A 15,444-nucleotide genomic window follows, 5' to 3' on the forward strand; every position below is an offset into this window, starting at 1 on the left:
GCACAGCCACACACTTGGTAAATGGGGGGTCTGATCAGGGGTGCCTGATGCTACAAGCTGTGCCTTCTGACCCTTCGGCCCTGCTAAATAAACGCGATTCATCCAGGAGTTCCACGTGCCACTGCGGCGGGAGGACCGCTTTTCTCATAATATGAGATATGCTTTGTGTAGATCTTTTAAAAGCAATTAATTAAAGAAAATCCCCACAGGGAAAAACTTACCACATAACTTCTGCAGGGACTTTTCAGAGTAGGTCTCCCGGTCACACCCCTTCCCGATGTAGTTGGTCTGCAGCTCCGTGGTGATCTGGATGGAGGACACGGCCCCGTCGCAGGTCTCCAGGTGGATGCTGGGAAACAGCGGCACGCTCCCCGAGCCGGGCTGGTACTCGATTCTCTTGGTCCAGTCTGAGTAGACAAGGACAGGGCCCAAGGAAGTCAGATACAGCCGGTTCTGCTATGACACTAGAATATGTGAACTTGTCCCAACACAAATGCTACATTAGGGAATAATTTGAGGATAACAGGAATTTCACCTTTGCTTATACAACATTGCCTCCCCAAGAAATACTAGGTGAATGCAGGAAACTGCGCCCTGCTGAAGCGAGCCCTTCAGGAGTGTACACGCGCACGTGTACACAGCTCGAACGCCTGCCAGCTACGCGGTCCACCTGTGCGGGGAGCTGCGCCTGCCGCACCTGCGGTTACTTCTTCCGCCCCAGACCACCCTCCTGCCGCCCACTCAATGCACCGGCTGCAGCGCTTACTGCGTCCACTCCCACAGGCAAAGGCCAGGCCTCTTCCCGGTAAAGTGCCACACTCATTGTAGTACTTATTTAGCTATTTAACCGTGTAAAACTGCCCAAATGCTTTCTTTCTTTCATGCTTTTTTATGGTCACTGATGTTCTCGAGGGTGGTGCCCCTCGCCCCATTGCCCCTCTTTTGCCCAGTGTGGTGGTTTTCAGGAACGGATGGGTCTTGTCATAAAACAAAAACCAGCACAGTCACTCAAGGACCACGTGAGGTCATGAGGTAGGGTGCAAGGATTCTTTCCCAAATATCCAGGACCGTGACCCGCTTGCGTAGGCTGATGGTCCTCACTGTTCCTTAGTGGGAACCATTTGGGGACGAGAAAGCGTTGGAGAGGAACACAGTTACAATTAAAATGGTGCCACATGAAACAGCAATCAGCCGAAATGAACACTCAGCGTGAGTGTGCACACGGATGGGTTAAAGCAGCAGCCCCAGCGGCTGAAAGTCAGAGCCAGATCAAGGCAGCATTCAGACACCGGGCACAGCGCTGGCTGACCACGGCGAGCGTCCCCCACTCCGCAAGGACGCGCGTCCAGACGCCTGCGCCACCCCGAGGCCGACTTGTGGGCAGAAAGAAGAGTGAATCCGAGTCACCAAGAAACAGAAACTATTACTTGAGGACTCTCACATGTTTGTCACACAGAATGCTGCCGGAGCGTGTCCTTCGGTTGAAGTAGAAATGACAATCTATGGAATTGCTTGCCCTCACCCGTGAGAAACTCAGACGGGCCTGCATTTGTGGGTCAGCCTGCAGCCACCCACTGGGCATTAGCCACCAGCTTGAGCCACACGAGTGGAGTGCAGAGGGCTGGCGGAGGGGCCAGCCAGATGGCTTCGTTCACTAGGAAACCTGTGTTGGGGTTTCCATGTACCGGGCTCTGCTTGGAGCATCACGGAAAGAGCAGTAAAGGAGTCAAGAAAGGTCCTTGCCTTGTGGAGCGGGGCAGACGGGCAGATGATGAATAAGCCTGTGCTGCCCTGTCACAGAAGACACGTGCCACGAAAAGAAAAGCGGTGACAGAGAGGGTTTCTGTGGACTGAGAGCCCCTGTCGGAGCAGGGCCTGCACTCAAGGATGACGGTGTGGGAGCCCCAGGAAGCGAGTTGGCCAAGGATGCCGCTGTAATCTCGGCTTGACTCTGCCAGGTCAGAAAGGTCGCTTAATGAAGGTATCTGAACCTCAGGCTCCTCACCAGTAAAACAGGGGCCACCGCCCTGGCCTTACAGAGTTAGGGTGAGGACCGAGTGTGACCCCGTGAGCCTGGCACGCAGGAGGACCCTGACGATGTTCTGGGAGAGGACAGATGTTCGGCCCATGGGGGCAGTATCCCCAGCGCTGCACCCTTGCCACGTACACAATGACCACGTCGTCTGGGTTGGTCTCTGAACCCCCATTAACCATGAGCACGCCATGAGCGGAGACTGCACGCCGGGGTTGGGAGGTCCTCTCCAGGGAATTTGCCATGGGAGGATACGTGGAAGAGAGTGACTATACGTAAGAGAGAATGTACCCAATTATGTGATTTTCCTCAAAGCCCCCAGGGACCGCGTCTGGCTTGGCCTGTCACCTCCCTGTGGAGCGGCTATAGCCCATGCTCCACAGGCTCCTGGTTCAATCCTAAGGACAAACCGCTGGAGGTGGACGGGTGGGCTTTTTGGAGGATGTATCTGAAAGTCGCTGTAAGAAGCAGTCCAAACACACCCAGCCTTGTGGTGTCCTAGTACAAAATGTTTTATGCCACTGTGCACGGTGACTCTCTGTCTTCTGATTGGAGCTCCCTTTCATTCCCCTTATGTCTTGTCATCTCCATGCAACCTTTCGGGGATTGTCCAGTCTGGGTAGAAGCCCTCCGCTGGGCTCTCACTGCATCCTAAGCATTAGACTCGGACATTAGACTCCAGGCTCATGGCTACTCTGAATGCCCAGCACGCTGCACAGTGCCTGGCACAGAGCAGATGCTTGCTAGGTAGTGGTAGAAAGTGTTCATGAATCCTATAGGATGTCATTTTGAAATGATCCATGTGTGTGCCTGCCTCCCCCAGTCACGGGGAACTCTTTAAAGGCAGGCTTTGTGATGTTTCTTTTCGATCCTTCCACACCTAGCTCAGAGTACAGAAAATATTAGGCGCGAGAATCTGGGGAGCCCCAGACATCGGACATGGACGGCTGCCATGGCAACCCTTCTGGAGCACAGAGGTACCCGTGGCCTGCACTCAGCCCCGCCCTCGGTCCCGCAGACCCAGCCACCCCACCGTAGCCCACGACATGTTTGGTTGTCTTTGTTCTCAGCAGGCGATTGGTTCAGAACTGACGGAAGAATCTGCTTCCTAATAACAAGAAATGACATCAAGGAGGACGTCTTCTCCTCTCTCCTTGGAGCCTTCCCTTCTTTGGAGATTCAGATAAAAAATAGAGAAAGTGGCCTTGCCAGGGGCCCTTGGTGTGGGCCCTGCAGCTCCAGTTCCTCCTCCTGCTGCTGGCTCAGAGGTGCCCCAAGCACCTCCTCCTGGAAGCCTCTTCTGTCGGAAGCCCAAGGCATCCTTGGGACCTATGCCCTTGATTCCATGGGCACGGCATTCCTTTCTCACCTGGATGTTTTGGTGGTTATCTCCGATGAGACGTTCCACCTCAAATCCTTTCTTAGAAGAGGTGCAAATAAAGAAGCAAACACATAATGAAGGAGACTCAGTGGAGGCAGGTCTCAACAGTTTTTATTCCTCTTGTCACCCTGCGGCTGGTGGAGCAAGGCCTTCCCTGGGGAGGAATCGGGCACAGAAAGAGCTTTTAGGAACACCACATCTGCCACTTGCTTTGGTGGCCTCATGAGGCTCGCTGTTGAGGGTTCATGAGGAGCAGGCCAAGTTGCAACCACATAGTGAAAGAAATCGATGAAGCTTCCTGAGTGCGGGCGACTCCCATACATCGTACATCATTCCTTTTCCAGGAAGGGACTGGGGTGGGGATCAAGAGAGCAAAAGCAAGTCATCACCTTCAGCCACATGAAATGTCTATTGATTCTCACTTCCTGGAGTGTAGGGTAGCGAGCTAGTTAAATGTATGCCCTCGGAATTCAGTGTGTGGGGGTTCAAATCCCAGCCCTCCCACAGCCTGTGTAACGTTGGGCAAATAAATCATTTACCCGCCTTGGGCCTGTGTTCTCTCCTGTAAAAGTCGTAGCCGCCACCCAGGATGTGGGGCGACTCACTGCACACTCGGTTCAGCACCAAGCACAAGGGGCATTTTCAATAGCTATGTTCTTGTTAAAGTACCATTTATTCAAAAATATTTATTGCGGGAAATAAGAGGACCTACAATTATTAAACACTGACCAGGTGCTAAATTCTTTTACATCTATGTTTTCATTCGATCCTCCCAGCAACCAGGGAGTGGATGTTATTATCTTAATTGCGCAGATGACAGAACCGTGGCGGGGAGCTGGTGTGCCTTTGCCCAAGGCCACACGGCGCTTTTAAAACAACTCCCCCATAATGCTGAGGACTTGCCAGCACTGAGAACAAGGGCAGTTTTTACAGGTTCATTTCTTTTTTTCAGATCCATTTTTGAGCATTCAGTGTATACTGATATAAGAAAGAAAAAGGTGGTAATCTGTGATGTTGGCAAAGGATTGGGAGGTGCTGCCCGGTTCATCACTGCTCGGCCCTGAGGGCAGCTTGGGGGGCCGGGGACTGAGGGATCCCTCCTTGAATCGCAGTTTCCCCAGATGCAGGTCATGTGACCTTTGCAAAGCAGTTGTGGTCTCCAGGCCCCCATGGCCTCTCTGCAGCTGCGAGATACTCACACCTCAATGCAGACTTGCTACCAGCGGTTAGGCCTAAGGGCCCAGCACAGAGATCTTCCTCTTGAAGGCTCCCGATAGGAAGATTCCATCCCTTGGTTTGCAAGCTTCTCAAACGTCTCTAAACTGTCCTGCTTGGAAACAATTTTTTTTTTTTTTCAGTTTCTAAAGGGCCTAGAGACGAGTTTATGAATTGTGGTTCAGTTTTTTCCTTCGGTGAAGAGAAAGGAAGCAGACCACCTATTGCTTTAATAACCAGGCTCAATTACACTGTAAGTGTTCCTGAGAAAGCTAACGTTGGACTGTCTTCAGGAATTAAAGTCCTTCTCTGTGGATTACGTATTTAGAAACATGATGATTTTATTATAACTCCTATTAAATTTGGGGACCATATGTTTTCTTATCAGGAGAATATTAACCACTTGGAATTCTCCTATTAAAATGCCTGGAGGTAGAATAAAGCTAATTGGAGACTTCTGGACAGCACAGGCTCTGGGGCTCCTGTAATCCAAGATATTCAGGTCCGTTCTTCCAATTCTGCATGAAAGGGAAAGACCGTCTGTTGAAGCATTCTTCTTTCCTCAACTGTGCCTAGTCAGGGGCCTCCTCCAGCTCCTCCTGATCTCAGCTTTCAGCAGCTGAAGAAGTATCAGGATTTTTAGGAAATTGCTGGATTTCTACAAGGTGAGGGGCTGGATGCGGGATGTTGGGAAAAGGATTGTTTAGGCAGCTGACATAACCAATCGCTGCAGGCCTCAGCCATCTGGCACCCTTCAAGAGATGTGTGACATTGATTTGGGCATTAAGAGACGTCCTTTCCTACCAGGAGAAGCCAGGGGGCGCCCGTTGCTCCGCAGTAAGCACGTCTGTCTCCACTGGCCAAACGGTGCATCTGAATTGGAGCTGGGTGAGGAAGCAGAGATGGACAGCGGTGATGATGAACACGGGCTAAGAGGTTTGGATTTCATCGCAGGGCCAGTGAAGGGCCTTAAATGGGTGTTTAGTGAGGTATCCAGACGGTGCTTTCCAAAGGTCACTTGGCAGCTGGGTTAGGCCTGGGATTCATTCTCAGAACATCAGAACACTCTGATAGCCACCTCTTGATTGATCCATGCAGAGGTCACCTCTGACAGGGTCTCACAGTGGGGACTTAGCTTCAATTTAATTACATTAAAGAGTGTTAACTCTGCAGCTGGACAGACTCAGGTTTGAAATATGCTGGGCTTCTCCTTGGCTGTGCAGCTTTGGGTAAATCGCTGAACCTCTCTGAGTCTTACTTTCTCATCTGTAGAATGAAGATACTACGAATCTATCTTTAGTCAAAGCATAGTCGCTTTGGGAATTGGAGAAACAGTATTCAAAGCACCAGGAACACAGACCTGGGGCTATGATTACTATGACTATTTTTGTGTAATTCTTATGATTAGTCCAGATTTCCTTTTTACTTTTCCAGAACTGCTGTCCTGGGTCTGCCACTGTGAGGTGGGACTTTCTGTGGGAAGGAGGTAGGAGGAGGTGAAGGTTCGGAGGCTGGGCATCCAAGCCTGCTCCAAGGCTAGCTTCACACTCATAACCCCACCCGTGACTCGCTGTCACCTCCGCACGAGTAACTCAGGGGAAGAAAGGCCTGGCCCGCAGTCCGTGGTCACAGTGTCGGAGCCGGAGTCACAGCTGGGCTGCCTCCAGGCCTTGAGCGGCGGGTAGGGTTCATGTCCGATAAGATATGCAAACCACTTAACCCTGTGCCCAACACGTGATAGGCACATATATTTTTGAGGAGTAAATTATGTGTTATTTTTTCCCCAATTAAAAGCAATTACACAGGGGGTCACTTTAAAAAGCAACAAGACACAAACGCTCTGAACTCAATTTACAAATGTAAGGGATCTTCTTTCCTTACTGCTGACCCCTTTCCATTCATTTTCACACAAGTGTTTTTACTGGAAAGAGCTATCCTAGTTAACCACAGAGGGGAAGGGGGGGGGGGCAGATCTTCTCATGCCCAGAGGCCGAGCCTCCAGGCTGTCCCCCTGGTGGGGCGTCAGTCCCTGTCCTTCCCGTGAGGAAGGTCAAGACTCCAACTGGGGTCACAAGAGAGTCTGGACCTGAATCAAGATGCCCTCAAATTCTCACCCTTTCCCTAAAGACGCACTTTGGGGAGTTTATGTAATACATAGTGAACCGTGTTTGTCTCATTCCATGAGGTGGACTTGGTCACCCCGAGTTCCTCCTGTGGTTGTTCTCTCTGGACTCGGAGGAGAAGCTCCATAGGGGTCATAGAAGGGAGAAAGGTGCTCAGCCTGTGGGGCCCCCTCTCCCGACCTGACCACCACGAAGTCCTGGGCTCCACGTAGTGGGGCAGGTGGGGCGCTCCTTCAGGGCCCCCCTCGAGCTTTTCTCCTTCCTCTGGCTGTGCTCCGTGCCTCACACACATTGATGACTTTCGGTCCATCATATAAATAGAACTGCGGCCGACCTTGAGTCAGGCTAGGTCACTGTTCCTCTCATGTTCTCATAGCATCATCGGATGGTACACGCTGGCTTCTAACAGTTCATTTATTTCTGTGCTTGTTTTCCATCCGCAGCTCTCAACCCGCCCCTCTTCCTGCCCGCAAGAAGCTCCACAAGAGCAGGGGCTGTGTCCGTTTCACTGGGTTTTACATTTCGGGGGCCCGGTACCATTCCTGGAACGCAGTGGTTCCCACTAAATGATTGAAGAATGAATGATAAGGGGGCTTCAGGAAAGGGGCCTGTGTGCAGATTCTGGGGCTCAGGGAAGCCCCTGGCTCCCTTGCTCTGGTGGGTCTTGCTTCTTGCTGCATTTCTTGTGACTTCTCCTGCTTGGTCCAGCTCCTCTGAATGGAAGCATTGCTGCCATTCTTCTGGGCTGGGCTTGGGTTCACTGCCCTCTGCTTCTCTAGGGCCCTTGGGTCTGCACAGAGATCCACGTTCTGCCCTGCCGCCATGCCTGGGCACTGCCCCCCAATCCTGGCCGTCCTCGTGTTGCGAGGGGATCATTTCTCTTCTTTGGGGTTCTCTGATGTGAGTAGGAATGCCTCCGCTGTCCTACGAACCTCTAGTGTTGGGTACCATTTTCTTAGAGCCTGTGGCCTCTCCTTTCCCCTTGGCCTCAAGCTTTTTCATGGGCCACTGGGCAGCAGTCGGTGCCGCCACTGAGGTGAACCCTGCGGTGTTCAGAAACCAGGACCCCTGCCCGAAGCTTGGCTGCTGCTTCCTCCCCAACGCCTTCAGCCTCGTTCGCCCCTCAGCTCACGGGCTTCCCGTTCCCACACAGAAGCATGCCTGGCAGAATTGATGCCGAGAGGTGCAGAAACCAGGCAATGGAAGAGCAGCCCTTCTGAAAGATAATTTTCCTAAAGGGGAAATCATTAACTCCGCCAACCAGGGTACTTTCTCTTAGATTTATAGAAACTCTTCTCGCCTATGTCCAATAAACATGCGCATTTTCCAGGCCATTTTCTTATCTTGGGACAAATGTGTGATTAGCGAAAGATAAAGTAGTTATTCTTCAAGAATCTTTATTTTTATGGCTTTGAAAAGCATTTACAATGCAAGAGTATCGTTTTTCATGCACACATTTTCAGTCTTTTTGTAAAAATGGCTTGTGTATACTTTTCATACTCCAGTAATGTAAATCTTTTTAATCCATAGATCAGCTGTACACGATTGCAAAACTTACCTTTTTATTTTTTTTAAATAGAAGGACCATGACTCTAAGTGATAATGCCTCATTACTGAAACCAATCAACCCACTTGACTTCAACTGTGGCTGAAAATGAGGTCACATTTACTCCAAATACCGACCTGCACCAACCAAGTCATCAGAAACGAGCCCTCTCAAGGGAAGGCTCCCAAATTCATTGTTTGAGGCCAGCATTACCTTGATACCAAAGACAGACAAAAATACAATAAAAGAAATAATTACAGGCCAATAATCCTGAAGAACATAGAGGCAAACATCCTTGACAAATATTAGCAAACCAAATTCAGCAATGCATTAAAAAGATCATACATCATGATCAAGTGGGATTTATTCCCGGGATGCAAAGTTGATTCAATATCCACAAATCAATTAACATAAACAAAAGGAAGGACAAAAACCATATGATCATGTCAATAGATGCAGAAAAAGCATTTGACAAAATCCAACATCCTTTCATGATAAAAAAAAAAACTCTCAGCAAAGTGTGGATAGAGGGAACATACCTTAATATAATAAATATTATATATGACATACCCACAGCTAACATTATACTCAAATGAGAAAAGCTGAAAACATTTTCTTTAAGATCAGGAACAAGATAAGGATGTCCTCTTCCACCACTTATTCAAAGTCCTAGCCACAGGAATCAGACAAGAAAAAGGAAAAAGGCACATCCAAATTGGACAGGAAGAAGTAAAACTGCCTTATTTGCAGATGACATGATACTATATATAGAGAGAACTCTAAAGATTCCACTAAAATAACTATTAGAACTAATAAATGAATTCAGTAAGGAAGAAGAATATGAATTTAATATTCAGAAATCAGCTGCATTTTTATACACCAACAGTGAACTCATGAATAATGAAAGAGAAATTAAAAAAGCAATCCTAGGATAAGAGATCTTTCTTACAGCTGCATAGTACTCCATTGTGTATATGTACCACAGCTTTTTTATCCACTTGTCTACTGATGGACATTTGGGCTGTTTCCAGATCTTAGCTATTGTAAATAGTGCTGCTATCTTATCCTTTGAGACGACATGGAGGGACCTGGAGAGTATTATCCTAAGCAAAACAAGCCAAGCAGAAAAAGACAAATATCACATGATCTCACTTATTTGTGGAATATAATGAACATAACAGTCTGAGGAACGAGGTAGTCCCAGAGACGTGGAAGTGGGGTACAGACTGACAATCCCTCGAAGAGGGGGTTGGGGGGAAAGATAAACCACAGAACTTATATGTATGTATGCATGAACAATGGACATGGACAACAAGCTGGGGACAGGGCAGGGAGGATGGTGGGGTATCTGTGGGGGGAAAAAAGAGAAACATCTGTAACAAAAAAATTAATTAAATAAATAAAAGACAAAACAAAACAAAAAAGAAACAAACAAAAAAAGAAAGCAATCCTATTTATAATTACATCAAAAAGAATGAGACATTGAAGAAGCCCTGGACGGTTTGGCTCCCCGGTAGAGTGTTGGCCCACAGACCAATGAGTCACGGGCTCAATTCCAGCCAAGGGCACGTACCTCAGTTGCGGTTCATCCCCCGCCCTGGTCGGGGTCCTGTGGGATGCAACCAGCCAATGTGTCTCTCTCACATCGATGTTTCTCTCTCCCTCCCTTTTTCTCCCTCTCCCCCACTTTATCTGAAGATAAATAGAAAAATATCCTCAGGCAAAGATTAAAAAAAAAAATTTAAAGACACAAATAAATGGAAGGTTATATCATGCTCATGGATAGAAAGAATATCATTAAAATGTTCATATTACCTAAAGCAGTCTACAGATTCAATATAATCAATATAAAATAGTAATGGTATTTTTCACAGAACTAGAACAAATAACCCTAAAATTTATATGGAACCACAAAAAATCCTGAATCACAAGCAATCTTGAAAAAGAAGAACAAAGTTGAAGGTATCACACATGCTACCTGATATCAAACTATACTATAAGGCCATAGTAATCAAAACAGCATGGTACTGCTATAGAAACTGACACATAGATCAATGAACAGAATAGAGGGCCCAGAAACAAATCCATGCCTATATGGTAAATTAATCTATGACAAAAAAGGCAAGAATATGCAATGGGGTAAAGATAGTCTCGTCAATAAATGGTGTTGGGAAAACTGGACAGATACATGCAAGAAAATAAAACTAGACCAGTTTCTTATACCATGTACAAAAAGAAACTCCAACTGGATTAAAGAATTAAATGTAGGACATGAAACCACAAAATTCCTAGGCAGTATTTGACATAGCTCTTAGCAATATATATTTTGGCTATGTCTCCACAGGCAAGTAAAATTAAAGAAAAAATAAACAAATGGGACTACATCAATTAAAAAAGTTTTTGCAAAAAAGGAAACCATAAACACAATGAAAAGACAACCCATTGATTGGGAGAGGATATTCACCAATGCTACCTCAGATAAAGGAGTTAATATCCAAAATACATGAGACTTATACAACTTAACACCAAAAAAGCAAACAATCCAATTAAAAATGAGCATGAATAGACATTTTTCCAAAGAAGACATACAAATGGCCAATAGACATTCGAAAAGATGCTCAATGTCACTAATCATCAAGGGAATGCAAATTAAAGCCACATTGAGATATCACCTCACACTCATCAGAATGGCTATCATAAAAAAAAATCAACAAACAACAAGTGCTGGAGAGGATGTGGAGAAGGAAACCCTCAGGCACTGTTGGTGAAATTTCAAGTGGTGCAGCCACTATGCAAAAACACTATGGAGGTTCCTCAAAAAACTAAAAATAGAACTATCATATGACCCAGCAATTCCACTGCTGGGTATTTATCCAAAAACATCCAAAACACTATTTTGAAAAGATATATACACCCCTATGTTCCTTGCAGCATAATTTACATTGCCAAGATATGAAAGCAACTTAAGTGTCCATGGATAGATGAATGGATAAAGAAGATGTGGTACATATATACAATGGAATATTACTCAGCCACAAAAATGAATGAAATCTTACCATTGGTAACAACATGGATGAACCTAGAGGATATTAGCCATCTGCAATAAGTCAGAGAGAGAAAGACAAATACCATATGACAAATACCAAATACCATGTGTGGAATCTAAAAAACAAATCAAACACATTGATTGTGATGCAGAGAACAAATTGATGGTCGCCAGATGGGATGGGGGTTGGGTGGATGGGAGAAGAAGGTGAAAGGTATTAAGAAGTACAAATGTCAGTTATAAAAATAGTCATGAAAATGTAAAGTACAATATAGGAAACATAATCAATAATATTGTAATAACTATGTATGGTGTTGGATGAATACTAGACTTATAGAAATGATCCCTTTGTAAGTTATATACATGTCTAGTCACTATGTTGTACTGTACAGCTAAAACTAATATAATATTGTATATTAACTGTAATTGGAAAATAAATTAATTAAAAAATAAAGAGAATGTACTAGCTTCCAGAGGCCCAGCCAGGCCCCCTGCCTTGGCTGACCGTGTGGTGGCAGCGGCAGGACCCCCATAAGCCCCCCGAGCTTTCATCCTGCCCGTGTCTGCTGCATCCAGGTGAAGCCGTGCTCTGCCTGGCCTGACCAGTGGACACCAGCCTCCCAGCTAAGAACAGCAAGTGTGGATGTTCTGGAGGTACCCAGGCCTCGGCGACGGGCACCCCATGGAGAAGGGCCCTCCGCACTGAGGCCCCCCTTGCCACCTTCAGGCCAGGTGAAGTCTGGTTGTTACGTCCACCTTACAGAATCTCTCTGTAAAGTTTTGTCTACTTCATGACTGTCTGCACTGGAAAGCTCAACACATCTGTCATGAGAACAAATCAGGAGACAAACATAAGTCCATTTATCTCTGATCAATTTCCTCCAGACCCTCCTCTGCGGCCCAAACTCGTCTCTGTCAGCTGTGAACAAGAGATAGCGAGGAGCTGAGGCACAGATTCCAAGCTCTCCTGGGGATGTGCCTCCCTGCCCTTTCCCGTTGTGGCCTCCTCCCGTCTCCTCAGTGCACCTGGTGAGTTGTACTGACCCCAGATCTCAGCTTCGGTGCCCTCCCTGTGGGAAGTCTTTCTAAAGGGTCAGGTGCCCTGCTCTCCGCTCTTGCGGCTCCTGGGTTGCCTGCCTGGTGGCTGCCCTGACTTCCCTGGAATGACTCGTTCACCTGCTTGCCCTCATCCACCCCCCAGCTCATGGTCCTCTGGGCCTCACTTCCGTGCGGCACAGATGAAACCCAGATGTAAGTTCCTTGAATCGAATGGAAGCTTTGAGAGCTTCCCTGTTGTGCCGTGACCACAGCTGCCCCTCCGCGTGGTTAGACTGGGATCAGTGTTCCAAGCCCTGTACCGGCGCTTTAAGGCTCACGCTCCACTCAGCCGCGGGAATCCAGGGCTCCCTGGCAGACCAGAGCTGACTCACAACTCGCCAGCCTGTCCCTCTGTCCACCAGGAGCCAGTTGAAGAGAGAAATATCTTGAAGGTACACGTGGGGAGAAGGGGGCAGTGTTCTGCCCACTCTAGAGGGGAGGGCAAGTGCAGCAAGGAGAGGTGGGTGGCGTGCGCGGGCCCCACGCGCCACTAGAACCCACGTTTCTCTAGGTGTGCAGGTGACGATAGAGGTTTCTGAGCCGGAGTCACCCAGCAGTGCAGACAGCAGGAAGGAAGACACCATCTGATGGACCCTGCGGGCCTCATACACGTGTATCAATTTGCACGGCCCTCGTCTGAGGAAGGAAGTAGGAGGAGGGACATTCCCCAGTGAGACAGCTGAGGCTGAGACGTCAAGTAGCCTGCTCCAGGTCACATGCCAGCAAATGGCAGCGAAGGGCCGGCCTGCCTCCTAAACCCTCTTTGGTATCTTCTGCTCCTTCTTCGGCTCTCTCACTGGGAGCGCTGAGCTGTTCCTTGCATGATGGAACCTGGATTTGAACCCTGACCTTCCTGGCTTTAGAGCTGTCCCCTGGAGCCCTACCCTTGGCTGACTCCTGCAGGAGAGAGTCCAGCTCGCTGCAAATATTTAAAAGAACTGTCGGCGGAAGAGGGAGTAGGCTGACCACGTGTGGCTCAGAGACAGACCCCAGTCCACAGAGAGACAGGGTAGAGAGTGGGGGTCTGAGTCAGGAGACCTGACACCAGCCTTGGTCCCATCTCACCGTCTGTGTGTCCTAGAGCAACCCTAACCTCTTTGTGGTCCCAAGGAGTCATCTAAGAAGCCGGAGAGATGGCTCTGCTATCCTGAATGAAGGCAGGTCCTAGCAGGAGTGATGCCCCCGCCCCCTCCCTTTCTCAAGGCTGCCCTGCTGTGCAATGATGTATTTTCTTTACAACATGAGGGAAGGATTCTAACTGCAGAATTTTCCTCAAATCAGCTTTCCTCCAAAGGTCTCAAAAGTGGCTAGTGTGCATCCTCCTCTGAGACGCGTTGTAGGTGACAGGGCAGGGCTCTGGGCCTGCAGACAGACAAGACTGGGGTGGGGGCAGGTCCTGCACCTGACTAGCTGTGTGGCTCATTGTTCTCATCTGCAAAATGGGAAAACAGCAGCTTTCATGTGTGGTGACCAGTAAATGAGTGTGTGCATACCGCACCCGTAGACAGGGCTTGGCAAACAGTAAATGCTGTCAGTGGTAACCACCATTACGATCGAGCACTGTTTGGGAGGAGCAGCTCACCCACGCCCCCTCCCGTCAGGGCCGAGCCGACCCAATCCAGAAGCTCTGAGGCCGTTTTCCAGGGCTCTCACCAGAGCCACGAGCAGGCTTGAGCACATCGCTTCTATCCGGCAGGTCTTTAAGCACATTAAGAAGCCACCAAGTAGGTAAATCAGCTTTGTGCACAGAACTATTTGTTGCACCTTAATGATCGGCGATGTCAGTGATGTCAAACAGGCCGTTCTTCACGGAGGAGCGCCCCACGAGGCCTCTGGCGGGGGCGCGGACGCTCACCAGGCAGATCTGAGCAAAGCCAGGAGCACCTGCCCGGATCACACTGCCCGGGAGCAGAGTGCGGGCATCAGAGGTGGCTTTTCCGCTTATTTGCAGGAAAGATGCTCCATTGTGGTTTCAAACATCGAAATCAAGGGGACTAAAAAGAGCTGCTGTTCCCTGAATCCCGTGGGTAGTTCTATGCAGGGTCCCTCACTGGCACCTGTCATCACGTCCTCACAAGAAGCCCTCGCCGCCCGGGTACAGCTGGGGGCCCCGAACCAGTCAGGAAGAGACTGCCCAAGGCTGCAGCCGGGGCCAGAGCGGGGCTGGGACTGAGGCCTGGGTTCCTGGCCCTGGACTGTGCCTTCCACCCACCTCACTGTCTCCTGTCAGTCCCAGTCTTAAGCTCCAGAACCGTGTGTGTGTGTGTGTGTGTGTGTGTGTGTATGGTGACTTCAGTTTTGCAAAGCAATTATATACCTAGAACATTATGTGGCCTTCTTGACAATCCTACGAAATTAATCTGGCCACGGGTTCTGATTTTTCCTTTACAGTGGAGGTCACTGAGGCTCAGCAGGGACGTCCAGCGAAGCCTGTGGTGGATCAGCGTGGAGCTAAGGCTGACCTGAGCGCTTACTCCCACCCAGCTCCGTCTTCACTGCTTTGTACACTCCACCGCCTTCTCCAGTGCTGGGTCCAGGGCTATGCTTGGGATACAGGAGAGGGAAGAGCCAGAGCAAGAATGGGAGGGAATGAAGGGAGAGGGGACAGGAAGGTAAGGAATGGGGACACAGGGACAGGAGAGAACATCGATGACCAGAAGAGTCAAAAGGACAGGACACTGAAGGTGGAGGGCTCAGGGGATAAAGAAACTGAACCCCTGGGATGAACCTTCCACAGGTTCCCTCCTGTGGAGGAGGGTGGAGGATGGGTCGTTTCATTCTCAGTTCTACAGAAAGAAAGGTAGTCTTCCTGCTCTGGTGTGAGCAGCTGCTCTTGGGTCCAGCGTCTTTGGGTTTGAAGCCTAACACCCAAGTCCAGGCTCACGCTTTGTTTTTCTAGCCCACGAGACCACCAGTGGCATCTCCAGGTTCAGGCAGATAGTATCTGAGAGCAGAGAGTCTGCAAGCATGGATTTATTTTTGAATGAGTTGTAATTTCAAGGG

The 15,444-nt window shown here is 48.7% G+C and overlaps 1 protein-coding gene across 1 annotated transcript in view; it reads right to left on the reverse strand.

Annotated features, from left to right (window-relative positions):
• The window catches only part of CLSTN2 (calsyntenin 2), a 157,130-nt gene that overhangs the window by 92,226 nt on the left and 49,460 nt on the right, over nt 1–15,444 (reverse strand). The window contains exon 6 of the mRNA XM_036267466.1: nt 222–407. Coding sequence (XP_036123359.1) covers nt 222–407 — 186 coding nt within the window. The remainder of the gene's footprint in view (nt 1–221; nt 408–15,444) is intronic.

Source organism: Molossus molossus, unplaced genomic scaffold (assembly GCF_014108415.1).
Source record: "Molossus molossus isolate mMolMol1 unplaced genomic scaffold, mMolMol1.p scaffold_m16_p_18, whole genome shotgun sequence".
Taxonomy (NCBI): domain Eukaryota; kingdom Metazoa; phylum Chordata; class Mammalia; order Chiroptera; family Molossidae; genus Molossus; species Molossus molossus.